Raw genomic sequence first — 19,818 nt, 5'->3', positions numbered from 1 at the left:
TTCTTTAATTATTTTTGAAAATAATATTGATAATCTCAAAGTGGTGATATTGTTATAGACTCAAGTTTGAGTTTATTATATACTTTGGCCTAATATGTTATTGATCGAGGGTGTGATGATGGATTTAAATCTCATGCCATTAAGAGGGTAAGACATTGGATTAAGAGTCCCGATTCACCATGATGATAAGATGTTGGGTTCAAGTCCCATTGATTTTTGGCCTAAGATGTCTTTATATGGATAAAACGTTGAGTTTTAATCTCAAAACAACATATTGATGATATAATAATGACTAAGGCAAAATTTTATTGAAAAGTCATGAAATATGTCCCGTTGAATATGCTACATTCCTTGAAGTGAATGTGGTAGCATGCAATGTATAGTAAGTCTGAAAGAAAACATATGATTGAATTTATGAATATGAATATAGGCGTAACAAGGACAAAATATTTTGTTACATTATATGTACGCCTCGATTTGCTCATGAAGGAGCAATATCTTGAAAGAAATTCTAAGCTATCATAATTTGATAGGCTTAAGACCTCATTATATTTTATTTTTGAGGAATGGAAATTTTGATTGTTAAAATTATAGATGCATTCACTGGGATAAATGTGATAGGAGTAACACCTCCATAAGAGATAGAATAATTGAGAAGAAATATTATGAAATATACTCCAAAATAGCAAGCTTGAAAATTATTCATGTTCTAGTAAATATAAAATTTACTAAGTAGAACTCATATGACATGGTGAACTTGGAGTTTACTAGTACAAATAAGTTCATAAGTTGGCATGAATGATTTTTTGATCTCGGAGATGTGCATATTGAGTATTACACAACATATATATTAAAGAATTAGAAGGTTATATTCTTCGAAGAACATTATGAGTTATCAAATGATCCTTCAAAAGATGAAGGTAATTTTTGCCACTAATGGACATGGTATGAAAGGTCATTGCACACGTGATTGTCGTGCGACCTAATTTGAGATAAGTTTTATAAATCTTCCTTCAAAATAAAGGAATATACAGTGATGGCACACTTGACCTTTCAAAGTAATGTTGAGGTCTGTCATGTAAATATAATAAATTTCATAGCGTGAGAATGAACTTCTAATGAAAATTTATGAAGCATGTGAATATGATTATAATTCATTCCTTGAAGAGAATGAGATTTGTGATAAAGCATTGTTAATACTCGACCATTCTTGAAATGAATGTATCAAGATGAGATAAAAATTATTAATAAGGATATGCTGATGCATCATATGATAAATATCACATCTCACCTCTACGGAAGGTTTGAGAAAAATAAAGAAAATTTTATTTTGACATAAACGGTCATTGATCGTGTACTTGTAGTATGGCATAAATATTTTTGATATGTTTATAATGGGTTACCAAAGGGTAAAAGCAAGAAACAATTCTTGCTTATATAATATTTTAAGATTAGGGCCATACTTATATGATGTTCTCCTTGAGGGAGATTTTCACCATATGAATGGTGTGTGAAATATGCGTAGTACACGAAATTAATTGAGATCTCCAAAAGATCTTAAGTCTTACTATCTAGAGGAATGAAATTGTTCATAATATTGAGATTGTAGTAAGTCTTAAACGAAAATTATTAAGTTTCAAAGATTTTGTCAAAAATAAATTATATTGAGACTACAATTAATGGAAAGATGTTATATCTTTATATTACTACAATCGATGCGGGTAAAAGTCTATCCGCACTTTTTTTCTTATTTGTAATGCACAAATATGAGCATGATGACAGAATCACATGCAATAGTAAATTAAAAATTTATTGAAAAAAATATCGGTTGGTATGATGGTTGACCATCCCAGTTCAAATGTGATGCAAAAATAATTAAGAATTCATGTGGTTATATATTTAAGAAATAAAAGATTCTTCAAAAATTATCTTGTGTTGTTTGTTCTCACAATGAATTGATCATTGTACCATCTAAGATTGGAATTATACTTCCTAAAATTTTTGGAACATATAAAAAGGTGAATATGGGCCCATTCGCCTGCCATGTGGATCGGTTACTATTATATAGTTTAATAGATGCATCTATGATATGGTCACATGTGTTTTTCTATTAACTTGCAATTTAATTTTTGCAAAGTTGTTTGCTCGAATTATTAAATTAAGAGCATGGTTCCAAACTATAAATTATGTTGATAATGCTAGTTGGTTTAGTAGAAATTGTATGACTCCAATTCTAGCAAAATCATTGATTATTAGAACAAATCTCTCAAGAAAAATTTAGTATGAGATGTATCATTTAAAATATAGCAGTATTCATATGCATCAAGCCAACAAGGCTTCCCTATCACTATTGGTTCAAGGTCAAGAACCAAATAATTTTCATCTAAAAATTTTAGTGTGCGGAATATGATGCAATTGCTTCATCACAATGCACAAATATGAATACGAAGATAAGGTTGAGAATAAATATTAGATTCTCTAACATTATGGGGAGAGAGTTGATTAACAGTTAAAAATTATGCAAGAAATGAATTATCTAGATCCTCATAAAAAATTATATATGCAAACTTGAAATTCAAGAGATAATTCATTTGCAAAATATTACAAACTAATTGTTTGATGTGTTTGCTGACTCTATATGATTGTTCAACCGTAAATGCTCCAATGTAAAAATCATAAAAGGATAGAGTCTATAGCACGCCTGAAACATGATATACCAATAGGTTTCAAAGGTAAAATTATTTGAATAAGGAAAGGAGCAAATGATCAAGATGGTCATGATAATGAGGCAAGTGCTTTGAAAGAGCACCTGCATAACACTTCATAAAACCTTGGCAAAGGTTCAAGTACCTGAATTATAATGAATATAAAAAGATTTTTATTAAGTTATATCTTATTGGGATCGATATCAAACAATCGTCGATGGTATCTTTGATATAATATAACACTCAATATTATAAATAGTATCGAGAATCTTGGATACAAATCTGTCAAAGAGTATGGACAGATAAATTATTGATCAAATAAAAGTATGTAATTCAAGTAGTTTGTTTCACTTGAAAAGTGAATATTTGGATTCATAATCCAAAGATCAGATGTATAATGCCAGTGGGTTACAAATGATTTACTATGCAAAAGTGAAATTCGTAAGATATAAAGTATGACTTGTGCCTTGAGACATAAAGATTTCATAAAGTTTCTGGCATTATTGTAGGAGAATTGTTCTCCTGTGGTGGATGAAATGAGGTTTGTTTCAGCCTGACAATATCAAAAAGCTTGAATATGTATAATGAATTATTGTTATGTCTACCTAGATGATAAATTTATATGAATATCATTTAATGATTTAAAATGTTATAAAACAATTTTATTGGATACCCCATGATTATAAAGATTGCTTAACCTGAAAACAGATCAATTTTGATCTCATGAAAATGATTAGTAAGTACTATGTTTTAGTTCAGTTGATGCACTTATGAATTGCGGAACATCATTTATAAGAATAAAGTGTGTTTTAAATGATAGGAGTATAATTACGCACACTGCACTTTTTTTTCCTTAGCTGAGGTTTTATCCCATAGGATTTTCCTGGCAAGGTTTTTAATGAGGCAGCTAACAATATGTACTATTGGATGTATACTCGAAGTGTTTGACAAATGAAATATTTATCCATTGATGAACATATGTTGAAAAGACATAAAAGGATGCATCTTGATAAGCATAACACTTATTTGTTTTGCAATCCAGACACTTGAAGATATCACAAATGAAATGTTGAATATTGTCACTTGACAAAATTTACATGAAAACTTGTAAGGGTTCAAAATGTTTGAAGCATATAAAAGTTTCTAGGAAACTTATCTATAATTCTTATATTGTATAAATCTATAACTTGAAAATTATTGGAATCTTAGAGAGTTTTCAAAAGCAATAGATTATTTGCTAACATGAGAAATATGCCGAAATGAATTGGTTATGAAGTACCATATCTTAGTGCAATTGATGTACTAATGTATCCTGCAAATACTATAAAATCTGATATAGTCCTTTTCGGTTAATTTGTTAGCGAGATATAATTCTGCTCCTACTAGGAGACATCAAATGGGATCAAACAAATGATCTTATTTTATTCTGAAGATTGCAGTCCCGATCTTATTGATAATATTGATGCTGGGTATTTATTTAACCCACATAAATTTTGATCTCAAACATGCAATATATTGACATGTAGGGATACTGCTATATCTTGGAGATATAGAAAGCAGTCTATCTAGCACTTCATCAAATTATGCTGCGATAATAGTTATTCATGAATTAAGCCGAGAATGTGTATGGTTGAGGTCCATGATACATCTTATTCGGAAAAAATATTGTTTGAAATATGACAATGTACCCACAATTTTATACAAAGATAATGCAGCATGCATAGCACATCTTAAAGGAGGATTCATTAAAGGAAGATATAATGAAGCACACTTCATCAAAATTTTTCTATACACGTGAGCTACAAAAGAATAATGACATTAACGTGAAACAAATTCATTCGAGTGGCAGTATGACTGCTTTATTCACCAAGTCTTTTTCAACCGCAACTTTCAAGAAAATGATGCACAAGATTGGGATGCAAAGATTCAAGTCATTAAACTGAATTTTTCATTAGGGAAGTAAAATACGCGTTGTACTCTTTTTTTCTTAACCAAAATTTTGTCCCAATCAGATTTTCCTGACAAGATTTTTAATGAGGCAATATTAAAGGCGTATTATAAGATGTGTGTACTCTTTTTTCTTCACTAGGCTTTTTCCCATTAGGTTTTCCTAGTAAGGTTTTAAAGAGACACATTATCTATTAATAGACATCCAAGGTGGAGTGTTATAGAATATGGATGTTAAGTGACATGTATTGGTGTGAAATATCATTTATTAAAAATAATAGTTAGTAGTCAAGTTGGATTTAAAGACCATAAATTACTTTTTCAAATTGAATTTAAATACTTGATTAGTCGGCCAAATTGACAACTTGCCTACTTGCTAATTTGAAGTCAAGTTGGCAACCTTAGGAACTAAATTTGGTGGTCTATAAATAGCTACCCTTTGTACATTTTATTATCAACATTAAAATAATAACAAATGTATGACTAAAATTCTATAATTCTCTCATTTCTTTTAAGTTTGACATTTTAATATTTTGTCTTTTATTTTATAACAATCATCTATATAACATTATTTTTATGAGGGAATATAGAAAAAACCTTTTGTTGGTTGCCTTACCGATAGTAAATTTTTGGCGGGGAGCAAAAAAGTTATTTCTAACAATAACAATGATTGGGCCGTCCTCTTTCCTTTCATTCCCTCAAACCCTGCTCGTGGTCACCGCTTCACTTGGGACTTTGGCCGTTCTCCTCCTTCGTATTAGAGTATTCTTCTTCTGCTGCTATATGAGTACTAGTCTTTTAGCGAGCACTCACAAATTATAATAAATAGGAGGATGGTATTTTCAAGGGCTTTATCTCAGATTTCTAGAAATCGCTTTAGTAGATGCCGATGGTTATTTTCATCACCTCCCCATCAACAATTACCCCATTCCTATCACATCCCCGCTTCTCAAAAGGTCAAATTAATCGATTGAGTTATATTTTTATTAGTTACCGTTTCTTTCTTTATTGTAAATGTTGAAAGAGATGTTGTGTTCAATCCGAAATTAGCTGGGATGGATACTTTAGTTGCTCAATTTGTTGCCATTATTTGTGACTTTTCATGCTTTATTATCATCGTTTTTGGTGATTATTAATTTTTTTTTTTTAAAAAAAAAACTGCCATGAAAATTGGATTCGAGTTTGCGGTTTCTTGTCAATTCATCAACAACGCGTCAATTCCAAACTAGTAATATGTCAATTGGTTTTTGCTATGCTTGTCTCCATTTCATTCTACAAATTTAGACTTTATTTACTAGGGCAAAATGGAACGAGTATATAATTAGTTGGGAATGTGTTTTACTCATGCTACAACATTTGCTTTTCAGGAGTCTTTTTATATTTTACCAATAGAAAACTTCTAGTAGTATTTTTTGTTTTTATCTTGTAAACTATCAGTGTGGATGAGCTCAAATGGAGCTACACATTCATATATCTAATCCCCACTTGTAAGCTCTCTGCATAGTTTAATTGCTTAATTTGTTGCTAATTTGGACTTTATTATTGTTGTATTTTTTTGGTGATCCTTAGGTTTTGGGCTGCAGAGTAATTCATTCATGGGTTTCTAATGCACTTTGTGGTATTGGCCAACAAATTCATCATCAAAGCACTGCTGTAGCTGAGGTTTGAATAGCATTTTTATTTCATAAAATCTATAGTAATCATCTTATTTTAACTGTCTTTTTGGTAACGTCATATGTCAATGTCATTCTTCTTAGTTAAGCTTCCTCATTGGGTGGTTATATTTCGTGTATTATGTTGTCATCAAGTATTTCAACAAGAGACACCTACTTATTGTCGTTATTTACTAATGAACTCATCTTTTACATATTAAGAAAGAGTATTTTAACAAGAAAAGATGATTATACGGTCTAGACAATTAAACAAGTATTAACAGTTGCTTCTCCATATTCTAATCAAGAGTATGTGGAGATGAAGGGACTTTCTCTTTATTCCTCTCCGGTTGTCGTCTTAGTCTGGATAGGCAAATAAAAAAGAAATAACAAGTTAACATTTGGCCATAGATTCCAATAGTTTTCACTTTTTGGAATATTTGAAGTTGGAATTGAAGATGGAGTGTGTTTGGTTATAGTTTTTGCAAAAAGATGTTTGGAATGATATTCATGTTTTAGTCTAATTTCGTAAAAAACATGAAATATGGTTGCTATCCCACAATTTGTAAAAGCTAGCAAAACCTCTCCCAGCTTGACTAATTTACCTTAAACAAACAAGTAAATCTGCGCTAGAAGTGTAATATCACATGCTGAGTAGTCACATAATGTCAAAGATTGGATCCTATATATGAGCAACTACATGCTATTACACTTCATCAATTTTTAAATTCTATTTCAAAGATCCATTTTCTGGATTGTTGTTGCACGTAATGATCAGTGGTGGAGCCAAAATTTTATTAAGGACTGTCAATATAAGAAAGTAAACACACAAAAAATCAACAAAATTTCGAAATTAGGTGTTCTTTTAAATCCTAATGTGCATTTTTTAAAAATAAACTTCTGGAAGTGAGAGTTTGTTTTAACCCTTAATGTTCACGTTTTTTTAAACCATAGAGTCCATCTTTCAAAATTACAACAACAACATACCCAACATATTTCCCACAAGGTGGGGTCTGAGAAGGGTAAAGTGTACACAGGCCATACTACTACCTCAAATGTAGAGAGGTTGGTTACGATAGACCCCCAACTCAAGAAAAATAACAGTGTAACAAACATAAAAACAAATAATAGAATAGGATAGCACACCACTAGATAATAAAAGAAACAAGACACCCATTGAGTAATACTATAAACTATCTATCCGAAATCACAAGCATCGCCAAAACACCACGAACAAGAAACTACAAGACACGCATAACACAACGACTACAAGCACAACTACATAAAGCACTCCTTCCTACTAGCAAGGACATACTCCTACCCACTAGCCCTCTACCCTAATCCACATCCTCCACACCTTGTTCTCAAATTTGTCCTCAAATTCAGATCTTGCAAAATCAAAGAGAGAGCAAAAACAAACACAAAATCCCCTTGGTAGGAGTGTTAGCATTAGTACCACACTTATATCATCAACCCATGGTTACTCACACTTGACATACATCCACATATCCTTGGTTTTTAACATAAAAAGCTTAGCATAATGGGTACCAAAGACATGAATAGCCTCAATATCAAGAATAAGTGAGCACGGCCAGTAACTATAACCCTCACATCTCAAGAGTATGTTGAGGTCAAATGGGAGCAAATGGTAAAGGTTTAAGTCTAGATGGCCCATTCCTTTCACTAGGTTACCAAGTTCACAATCATTCAAGACATTATCCACCACTAGGACAAACACCAGGTCACTATGAACAAGATTAATATAATAGCTTTTATTACACAAGTTTAATTGACCATGTTGAATATCAAGACCATCATTACTAACATCAACACTAACTTGGAAGTTTCCAATCACACTATTCTCATGTTCAAGTAGTGGATTAATCTTAGGTGCGCATGGTTTACTATACATATCAAGAGAGCTAACAAGAGAAGAAACATACACACCTACATCAAGGATCATCAAGGATTTTCGAAACCTCTACATAAGGAATCACATGACAATAATTTAAGCTCAAGGAAACATAGGGAGTAGCATTATTACCTTGGTTTGTACTAGGACATTCCACTATTTTGAAACTCTCAGCCAAGGTTGTTTTGAGGCTACTTTCATGTGAGATTTCTTGTTGATCCTACTTTGATAATTCATGAGCTTGAACCTGAAAATAAGGAGTATTAAGGCTAGGTAAAATGCTAGACTTTGGGTTAGTGAGTATCAAGGGACCTTTGTGCGCAAGTTCCACAAACAAAGTTGTTTTCCCCTTTCCTTTCTCACAATCTGAAACTTCCCCTCCCTTTTTATTTTTTCTTTTCTCATCCAACTTCTTGATTTTCTCTTGGATTTCATTCACACTAGATGGTGGAAGAGGGAGAAGAGTGAACTTTCGTCCACCATGCACAAAGGTGTACCTATTAAATCTTCCATCATATATAGTGTGCCTATCAAATTGCCAAGGTCTTCCCAACAATATGTGACATGCTTGCATAGGTATTTCATCACATAAAACTTCATCATGATAACTCCCTATCTTGAATCTAATCACACATTGTCGTTTGACCTTCAATTCACCACACTTGTTTAACCATTGAAGCTTGTATGGATTCGGGTGAGGGATAGTGGCTAGTTTCAAGTGGTCAACCAAGGTAACACTAACAATATTCACACAACTCCTACTATCTATGATCATTGAATTCAAACTTCCTTTAATAAGGCACTTAGTATGAAAGAGGTTCTATCTTTGATCATCCAAGACCTTACTAAACAAAGTTCTCCTAACAACATAACTAGGCACATCACATTCTCCTTCACAAGGAAACATATCTTCTTCACTACCCTCACCTTTAACTTCAGGTTCTATGCACTCTCTATCTTGAGAGTTGTCATCATTCTCCTCGGTTTCCAACTCCACTTCTTCACCAAGATAGTACAACTTCCCCTCCCTTAGAATAACATTATGTCGGTTAGGACACTCACGTGCCCTATGACCCTAACCTTGACACTTGAAACATTGTAGACCCTTAGAATGAGAAGTAGAAGTTGGTTTACCTTCAAGCTTTGGAGGATGATATTGGGCAGCCTTGATAATGGCTTGAGGAGGAGCCATAGATGCCAAGACCATGCCCTTTTCTTTGGACCAATCCAATGAAGTGTAGGGGACCTTTGGCTTGTATTTTTTCTTGTTCTCTTTCTCAATTTCCATATCCTCTTGGAAGATTTCAACCATGGTTTCAAACTTGTGAAGAGTCAAATGGGATGATATGTCTCTATTCAACCCAACCTTGAAGCGTATGACATCATGTTGCACTTGTTCACCTCTATGGTCAAGTTTTAAAACAAGTTGTTGGAACTCATCATAGTAGGCCATGACACTCTTGCTTCCTTGCCTCAAATTGTAGAGTTTGGAAAGAAGCTCATGTCTATAGTGTTCCGGAACATATCTCTCTCTCATTAGTCTCTTCAACTCCTCCCAAGGAGGTAGTTGGCCACCAATCAACACATTACCAAATCTTTTGGTGTAATCCCACCAAGTGTTTGCATATCCTTGAAAGTGAGCAATAGTATAACAACTTCTTTTTTCTTCGGAAAGGTCATTCACTTGAAAGATCTTTTCACAAGCGGATTCCCAAGCTAAGTACACTTCCGGATCACTCTCACCTTTGAAAATTGGAATGCCAACCTTGATTGAATTAATGCCAATGTCTCGGATTCTTGGATGTTCAATGTGGCCTTGTCTTGCCTCATGCCCTCAGAATCTTCCATAATGCCCTCTTTGTTCATGTCTTGCCCTCGTTTCTTATTCAAGGAACCAATAATCACCATGAGGAACTTCATAACCTTCATACTCCTCTCTACCATAATCCTCAAAATAAAGGTATTGGTTTTGGATTTGGGGTATTTGGGGAGGTGGATTTAGTCTTTGGTTATTTGGAGCTTGGACTTGTGGTATTGGAGGTGGTGGTTGGTAAGGTCTTTGGTCCATGGGATTTGGAATTTGGTAGGTAGTGTTTCGTGGAGGTATTTAGTTCGGATTGTGTGGTGGAGTTTGAGTTCCAAGTCCCTCTTGTTGGACTTGGTTCATTTGGGAATGTAGTAGTCTTTGTAGGGTTCAGTTAGGAGAGGTTTGGGGTGGGTTTAGTGGCTGGTTTTGTGGAGCATTTGGCTGGATTAAGCATTTGGTGGAGGGTTTCGGGGGTTATAGTCATGGAAGAGTTATTGGCTTGGACACTAGAGGATGCATGGTAGGGAATAGGAGTAGAAGGTCGTGAGTTCCTCCTACTTTCAACACGATCAAGTCTTCCACTAAAAGTGGAAATTTCACCCTTCATAGTCACCATTTCATCCCTCATAGCATCCACATTACTTCTCAAGGCATCATTATCATTCTTCATTTCTCGGGCAAGGGCATCAAACCGAGCCATCAAGTCTCCAATAGCATCATTTCCCAAAGGTTGGGAAGTAGTATCTCCGGATTCCAAGGCGAATGTACCTAAAAGAGCAAAAAAACAGTAAACAAAAAAAATCCTACAAAACGAGAAAACAAGTTAGTTCAAAAGCCTCACTTCACTCACACTCAACCTCACTTCACACTTGGCTTCACAAGTGTTGGGGAATCGGCAATACTTGTCAAGTCACTTGAGAGGTGAGAAGCTTTGGATCGGAATCGATCTTTGTTTGAAACAACTCAAATAAAGTGATGCACGGACTTGAACCAACAAAATACTACGACTTAAAAATGAGAAAAGCACACAAAAAATTGAAGACACAAAACAAACAGACCCAAGACTAATTATCAACCTAATAGGTAGTTACTAGTTTGCTAATTAGTGATAAAGTTTAGCACACAAGGAACTAGAATAGAAAAAGAGAAACTAAGAAAAAAAATCTAATTTTAGAGATGAATTTAGTTGATCACAAGTGATGACGTCGCACTACGTGGTTGGTTGTCTCTTTTTTGAATTTTTCATTTCCCAATCTCATGTTTCGGCCAAGTATCAACTTTGGAAAGAAGAATTTTTAGATTTGAGGGGGTAAGTAAACAATTTGGAGCCCTTTTAAGCCTCTAAATGAAATTGAAATGAAATGGTCCCCCCCAATTAATTGCAACTGTACTTGATTTGTCCTTTGGTCCCCCTCTTCTTTTGGATGGATTAGGAATATACTAGGGAATATTCTTGGACAAACAACAAGCACACTCTTTTTTTTCCCTTCTTTTGGATCAAACAAACACTTTGAATTTTCTTCTTCACTAAGATATGGAGATCATGGATGAACAAGATGAATATTCAAGTGTTGACCAAGTTTGACCAACAAGCAAAAGAACTCCAAATCTGAATTTTCTTTTAGACCTAGGTTCCTTAGGCCAAGACAAACACAACCAACATAAAATCAGCCACAAAATGCCACAAACAAGATGACAAAAAACGAGATCCCATCTCAAAAGCTTCAAACAAAGCACAACAATAGTGGATCTAGCTCAAATTCAACCAAACTTCACTCTAAAAGTAGATCTAGACACCCTCGATGTTAGAGAACAGGAATCTAACACAAGAAACCTTCAAAACAAAGTAAAATCTTGTAGATCTAAGACTCTAAATTCAGATCTAACACAAGACAACACTAGACACCATTTTTTTTGTATTTTCTGATTTTTGACTCTTTTTTGTTGAGATTTTCTAAATAAGAACACTAAAACCAAGATTTAGGAATGTTGAAACAACCCTAACCAATGTTTTGATACCAAATGATAGCCTAAATACTACCAAACACACAAAATTGGTTACTAAGATGCAAATTTCAGCAACCAAAATAAAGAGAAAACAACACATAGAATGGAGATGAAGAAGAAGAATGCTTGAAATTAAAAGATAGATAGAAAGACCCTTACTCCTATTCAATGATTAGCACTAAAAGATGTTTCAAAATCTTCAACACACCTCACAAATAAGAGTTCAAACCTTCCTCTTAGGTGACCCAAAGGAAACACTCTTCCTCAAGTACACCTTTCTTGCCAATTATCCAAAACAAGTGAAACCCTAACTTCAAATGTTCTTGGACCAATTTTCAGATTCTAAGATCTAAAACTAGAGACTAAAAACTACAATATAAGAGTGATATCCAATTTCATCAAAGTCTAATAAAAAGAGAAGTAAAATGGTCTATTTCTACTATTACATTTAATGGACAAAGAAGCCCTTAATGAGGGAAGGAATTTGGGGCGCCTCTTGAGTGTTGTTTTGGAGTGCATAATGACTTCAATGCCCTTCACTTGAGGTGCCTCTTGAGTGTATAAGTTCCCTTTCTTCCTTCTCTTGACCAAGGCTTCAAAACACTTCAAAAAGTCTTCAATTGCTTGCTAATTCCAAAGCCTTGACCCTTAGACCATACTTTGTGTTTTTGATGCTCCTTGTGCTTGTATCACTTAGTCACTTGAAATTGATAAAGTGTAGGTACTTTAAAGGTGAATTTTTGTTTTGAATGTGGTTTAGTTTAGTGACTTGGATGGTTACTTAGTGAGTTGAAATTTACTAAGTATAGGTACTTTAAAGGTGAATTTTTGTTTTGAATGTGGTTTAGTTTGGTGACTTGGGGGATGACTTGGTGAGTTGAAATTTACCAAGTGTAGGTACTTTAAAGGTGAATTTTTTGTTTTGAATGTAGTTAAGTTTGATGACTTGGTAGGTGACTTAGTCACTTGAAATTGATAAAGTGTAGGTACTTTAAAGGTGAATATGTGGTTTAGTTTGGTAACTTGGGTGGTTACTTAGTGAATTAAAATTTACTAAGTGTAGGTACTTTACAAGTGAATTTTTGTTTTGAATGTAATTAAGTTTGGTGACTTGGGTGATGACTTAGTGAGTTGAAATGTTGAAGTTTAGGTACTTTAAATGTGAATTTTTTGTTTTGAATGTAGTTAAGTTTGGTGACTTGCTTAACTTTTTTGTGAATTGATCTAATTAATTAAATCTGATTGATTGTGTAGATGAAACTTGATTATAGCTGGATATATCAACAGAATAATAAAAATAGAATGGGTCTTAGGGAGGAATTTGTTGAAGGTGTCAGATGATTTGTTGAACATGCTAAGACACTTGATGTTTGGTCACGTTTTGGGGATTTTCGTTGTCCTTGTGTTAGATGTGATGGTATAAATCTTTTAAAAGAAGAAGTTATGAAGAACATCTTTATAGAAAAGGATTTCACGAGGACTTTTTAAGATTGCGTGCTATTGATGGTGATGTTAGGCAAAATAACTTTGTTGTTGGAGTAAGTAGTAGGTCTGCAGGGCATAATAAATATCAAGATACTAGGATGACAGAAATGATGCACGATGCTTTTGGGATGCAACACGAGGGTGACTTTAGGAAAAATGTCGAAGATGTTCCTAATAGTGAAGTAAGCAAATTCTATGAACAATTGCATGCCTCTAGTCATCCTTTGTTTGACGGGTGTTCGCACTCTCGTTTATCTATTGCTGTTAGATTATTAAGTATTAAATCTGACCGGAATATTACTGAAGGAGGAATGAACTCAATGATAGACCTTATTAAATAGTTAGTTGACCCCACCTTGGAGGTTCCTGATTCTTTCTATAAGGCAAAAAGATTGGTGTCAAAGTTAGGTCTCTCCTCAGTTAGAATTGATTGTTGTGAAAATGGCTGCATGTTATACTTTAAGAAAAATGCTAACCTAGATTCCTGAAAGTTTTGTCAGCACCCTCGATATAAGCATGGTTGTAGTGGAAATAAAATTACTAGTAAGGCAATGCATTATTTACCTTTAATACCAAGGTTTTATGCTTCAAATAGCTCAGCTCCTCATATGAGATGGCACAGTGAAAATAGAAGGCCCACTAGTGTTATGTGCCATCCATCTGATGGAGAGGCTTGGAAGCTTTTTGATACAACTTATCCAGATTTTGCAGCTGAGCCACGAAATATTCGTTTGGGATTATGTGCGGATGACTTCTCTCCTTTTTCAGTTAGTACTGTGCCATATTCATGTTGGCCTGTATTTATCACCCCGTATAATCTTCCTCCTGAAATATTGATGACTAGTCCTTATATATTTTTGAATTGTGTTGTTCCTGGTCCACGTAATTCAAAAAGCGAAATAGATGTCTACTTGCAACCTTTGATCGATGAACTTCAAATTTTATGGCATGAGGGGGTTGAAACTTGGGACATCTCACTTAAATAGAATTTCAATCTGCGTGCATATCTAATGTGAACTATTAATGATTTTCCTACTTATGGAATGTTGTTTGGGTGGATGATAGCTGAAAAGTTGGCTTGTCCATACTGCATAGAAAAAACAAAATCTTTCACATTGAGACATGGTAGGAAAAATCATGGTTTGACTGTCATCGTTGTTTCTTGCTACCTGATCGTGAATTTAAGAGACTCAAGAATGCATTCAGAAGGAATAGAAGAGAACATGATGGTCCACCTTCAAGGTTGTCTGGTCATGACATCTGGGAGATAGTTTAGGATTTGCCTAAAGTCAGCGAGGAACCATTGTACAGACTTGATGGATATGACGTTTTGCATAATTGGACTAAGCAAAGTATATTTTGAGAGTTAGAATATTGGCCAGATAATTTACTTAGAAATAATATTGATGTCATGCATACTGAGAAGAACTATTTTGACAACTTGTTCAACACAGTTATGGATGTCACCTGCAAAACAAAGGATAATTCTAGGGCCAGACTTCACTTACCAGAATATTGCAAACGTACAGAATTACACTTACAGGAGGGGCCCAATGTCAATATTATTAAGCCCAAGGCTAGTTTTATATTCAAGTTGGACCAAAAGCGTCAAATATGTGAGTTGGTCGAAAGTTTGAAGATGCCCATGGATATGCCTCAAATTTAGGAAAGAGGGTTGATATGGCACAAGGAAAGAGGGTTGATATGGCACAAGGAATCTTACATGGAATGAAAAGTCATGATTGCCATGTTTTCATGGAACAATTACTTCCCATTGCTTTTATTGGTTTACTTGAAAACATATGGAAACCAATAGTAGAGATCAGTTTGTTCTTCAAAGATTTATGTGCCACCACATTAAAAGAAGAAAATCTGGTACAAATGAAAAGTAATATTGTTGTTATCAACATGAAGTTAGAGAAGATTTTTCTGCCAGTGTTCTTCGATATGATGGAACATCTTCCCATTCACCTTGTGCACGAAGCTCGACTAGGCGGTCCAGTTCAAATTAGGTGGATGTATCTATTCGAACAATAAACAATTGCAACATATTTAAATTCATACATATCTTTTTTCAATATAGTAAACATCTAATCTTAAGATTGTGCAGCTAAATTGGAAAATTGAAAAGGAGTCCCAAAAACAAACATAGGGTGGAGGACTCTATAGTTGAGGCATATCTTGCAAGATAAACATCTCAATTTTATTTATACTACTTCCATTATGAAGTTGTTTGTTCAAGAAACCGACCGAATCGTCATTAGGACGATGTGAATGAGCCTCATTTGCAACCGATATCAATTTTCAATCAATCTAATTGTAAGGCTAAAAAGACCATACGTCGTCGGCTCACTCCCACGGAGCGCAAATCAGCAACTTTGTATGTCTTGCTGAATTGCCCGGAAGTTGAGCCTTTTCTGAAGTAAGGAGATTAAAATTTTAGCATATCTTATTTATTTACTCATTCCCTTAAAGAAACTAATTGTGTTTCGCATGTTGCATCTTCAGTTCATTTAAGACTTAATTTTACGAAAACCAAGTGTATGCATTCTTTGCAACATGGTTTACATATGAGGTCCGTAAGTGTATTAATATTTCTACAAATTTTAAACATTTACACATTCCTCAACTAACATATATATATATATATATATATATATGTATGTATGTATGTATGTATAATATTTTTAGGTACACCAGTCACCAAATCCAGCCGCATACGATCAGCTCTTGAGAGATATTTCTTTGGTTCCAGTTAAAGCTCATGCAATGTCCCATTACATAGTAAATGAGTTTAAATTTTCCACCAAAAAACACTCCAGAACAAGAAAAATAAGCAATAGTGGTGTTTGGGTCAAGGGTGATAATGATGTTGATTACTTTGGCATCATATACGAGATCTTAGAATTGAAGTATGCTGATTTTTCAATAAAAAAAATTGTCCTCTTTCGATGTAAGTGGTTTGATCCAAGCACAAGAGGCACAAGAGTACATAAGGAGCATAACATCATTAAAGTGAAGTATGATAGGTCGTATCCTGTTTATGATCTATATGTTCTGGCACAAAATGCTAAACAAGTGTATTATGCTCCTTATCCATTGCGCAATGATAAGTCTGATTGGTGGGCTGTAATTAAACAAAGCCTATCAGATGGGTGGAAGTTGAGAATGTGCTTAAGACTGCGTATTAAAATAAAATGCAGATTGATCACCAGCTAGTGGACATTGACTTAGTGGATAGTTTGAATCACCCGAAAAATATATTTGAAGAAGTTAATATTGCAAAAGAGGCTGAGTGGGTAGGAGATGAGGAAAATTTCGAAGAGTGTGAATGATTTAGTGGAGAGTCTTCAGAAGAGGAGGATTAGTTTGTGTAGGTTGTATTTATTATGTATTGATGTCTTTATGTTTTGTACTATATATTTACCTTTATGTTTCTTGTTTAAGATTGATATGTAATATACTGTTTAAGATTATTGTTTTCACTTTTCCATAATTTATATAGTAATAAAAATATTTTTGTCTATCTCGTGTTGTTGGAGCGATTTGAAATATGAATTAGTAACTTGAAATTAGTTACTTGAAATGTTTTCTTATGTATTCATTTTGTAGAAACTAACTACTTGTTAACTTTACATAATTGTCTGGTAGATGTGACAAAGGTAAGGGAAAGTTGATCCTACTAAAACAAAAAAGAAAAAATAACCTCTGTATTATAGACGGCCGACAGGTATTCATATATCTGAGGGTCGGTTTGCTGACGTGCCAGCACGACCCTCATATTCTAGGCCGTCTCAGCATTTGGTTCCTACTCCTATGTATATGGGGATACTTTATGGGTCCACACCGACTCATTCTGCTCCTATCACCGTACCACCGCCATCACAGTACTATTGGACGACCGCTGACACATCCGGACATCTACCATCATCAGTACCCTCTTATAGCAGTCACCCAGGTTTGCACAGTGATTTTGCTGGATCTATTGGGTTGTCGGATCTTCATCTTGGAGGCACTCCATCTGGTGCTTCAGATCCGCCTACACCAGTGCATCTACCAGCACTTGCTCCGCAGCCTGGAGACAGAGATGATTATGGAAGGCGTTATCTTATTCATTATGGAACAAGATAAGATTTCTAAATATAATATCATTATTCATTTTTCATTACTATATTATTATACTCTATAAATTTACTGTTTGATCTTGTGTTGTAGGTTTAAGCCGAATGCTGGAGTTGGAACAATTACGAGGAAATGCATTTGTCAGCACTTCAATGTCTACTCTATAAAATGACAGGGAAAGAATGTTTAACGAATTTCATGTAAAGATTAAACTTATCGGCTACTTAACACATTGTTAGAACAAAAGATTGAATATTATATTTTTATTTTTGTTGCAGAAATATTATTGGTGGGATGATGCGAATGAATGTGCTACAAAGAGAAATTTTTACAGAAGAGCTAGATCCAAATTTAACGGTCTGTTGGATTATGCCAAAACCAACTTGGTACGACCTGACTGGATAAGTGAATCCTTATGGAAATAGTATATTTGCTATTGGAATAGCGAAAAATACCAATTGTTGAGGGATAAAGGAAAGAAAGTCTGGGCATCATCCAAGGGTGGCTCTCTATATACTGCGGGTGCAGTTAGTATGATTGCTGTGGAGGAAAAAATGGTATGTAACTTTTACAGTTTTAATTATTTGTTTTTATTTAAATTTTTAATTATTTAAAAATTAATAATTTTTTCATATGCAGGAAAAAGAAAAGGGTAGGAAGATACCCTTCGATGAGGTATTCGAGGAGATGCATTTGAAGAAGAAAAAGAACCCGACTGATGAAGATGTTTGGGTTGAGCCTCGTGCAAAAGCTGCCCATGTAAGAATCAAATTTTGAATTTATGATTTTTTATCTCAAAGTTGATATTATTCAAGTATAAGTACTTCAATATTTTTTGACTATTAATTTTAACTTTACTTTGAATATAGGACAAATATAAACAGCTCCTTAGTGAGTTTCGTAGTAGTCAGCCTCCTGAAAGTCAGGGTGACCCAGTACCCCAACATGTAGAGGAGGAGTTATGGGAACAAACTGTGGGTCCTACAGTTAGAGACCATTTCTACGGATACCACAGAAATTATTTAGGCGAGAATGTTAGGTCTTCGTCCAGTCCTACATCCTATACCTCTTCAGTTGATAGAGAAACCATTGAATCACTTAAAAATATGGTTTCTAAACTCATTGAAGAGCTCTTTAAACAGAGAGAGAGGGCGCAGAAGAAGGAGAAGGAAACATCATCACAAATCAGGATGTTGCAGGATCAGTTCAGCTCTTTTATTCAAACTGCAGAGATTATTCCTCCATGTCCTGGTGATGCAGTTCGGGCTGCAAAAGGTCTACGTCCACTGGATGATATCCGCACAGATGAGGATGCGAAAGACGAAGACGATGACGATGATGATGAAGATGATTGGTAGTTTTTTTTTACTTTTGTATGTGTTGTACTTTGGTTTTGGATATTTTGTTGTAGTTTTTACACTTTGATTTGTACTTTGGTTTTTTGTTGTTGTTGTTGTATGGATTTGGACATTTTGTTGTAGTTTGTACTTTGATTTTTTGTTGTCTTTGTTGTATTGTATGGTGTTTCATTTGCTGCTATTTATTTTTTAAAAAAAAATTCTAAACAAAACCGACCACAAGTGGTTGATTTTTTTTTTTTTAAATTTTGCATAAAACTGACCACAAGTGATTGGTTTTTCTTAAACTTTTACAAAAAATCGAACACAGGTGGTCGGTTTTAAGAAAATTAATTAATTAATTTTAAAATAAAATCGACCACTTGTGGTCTATTTTAATAAAATAATAATGAATTTTACTAACCACGCACTTTGATCTGTTTTTGTGGTCGGTTTCCTTCTTTTTTTTAGTAGTATAAGGTACATAGTACTTTGCGTTCCATCGTTCCAGCAGTGGCGGAGCCAGGATTTTAATTGAGGGGGTTCAGAAGAAAATATTAAAAAAACAGTCGAAGGGGTTCAACCTCTACTATATATGAAGAAATAATATATACAACCATATAAAAATAGTATAATTTTCCGTTGAAGGGGGTTCGGATGAACCCCTGAAACACATGTACCTCCGCCCCTGGTTCCAGTTCTGAAATACGTTATTCCCTGTTAGGTCTTCCATTTAATGCAAGTAAGCAAATGTTGCAGTAGTGAGATGGCATTGTGTTCATATTATGTTTTTAACCATACTGATATCTGGACTTCACTTGGCTGAATAGTCCAAATTCAAGCC

The 19,818-nt window shown here is 34.2% G+C and overlaps 1 protein-coding gene across 1 annotated transcript; it reads left to right on the top strand.

Moving 5' to 3' along the window:
- Window positions 1-5,136: 5,136 nt before the first annotated feature.
- LOC107848646 lies at window positions 5,137-19,113 on the top strand. The gene is made up of 6 exons (XM_047398802.1): window positions 5,137-5,608; window positions 6,222-6,314; window positions 17,167-17,837; window positions 17,916-18,194; window positions 18,277-18,396; window positions 18,507-19,113. Exons 4-6 carry the CDS (start codon window positions 18,171-18,173, stop codon window positions 18,993-18,995), a joined length of 633 nt encoding a protein of 210 aa, XP_047254758.1. The 5' UTR covers window positions 5,137-5,608; window positions 6,222-6,314; window positions 17,167-17,837; window positions 17,916-18,170; the 3' UTR covers window positions 18,996-19,113.
- Window positions 19,114-19,818: the final 705 nt, after the last annotated feature.

The sequence above is a fragment of the Capsicum annuum genome, chromosome 11, assembly GCF_002878395.1.
Source record: "Capsicum annuum cultivar UCD-10X-F1 chromosome 11, UCD10Xv1.1, whole genome shotgun sequence".
Taxonomy (NCBI): domain Eukaryota; kingdom Viridiplantae; phylum Streptophyta; class Magnoliopsida; order Solanales; family Solanaceae; genus Capsicum; species Capsicum annuum.
This window is presented reverse-complemented; position numbering and strand designations above follow the sequence as displayed.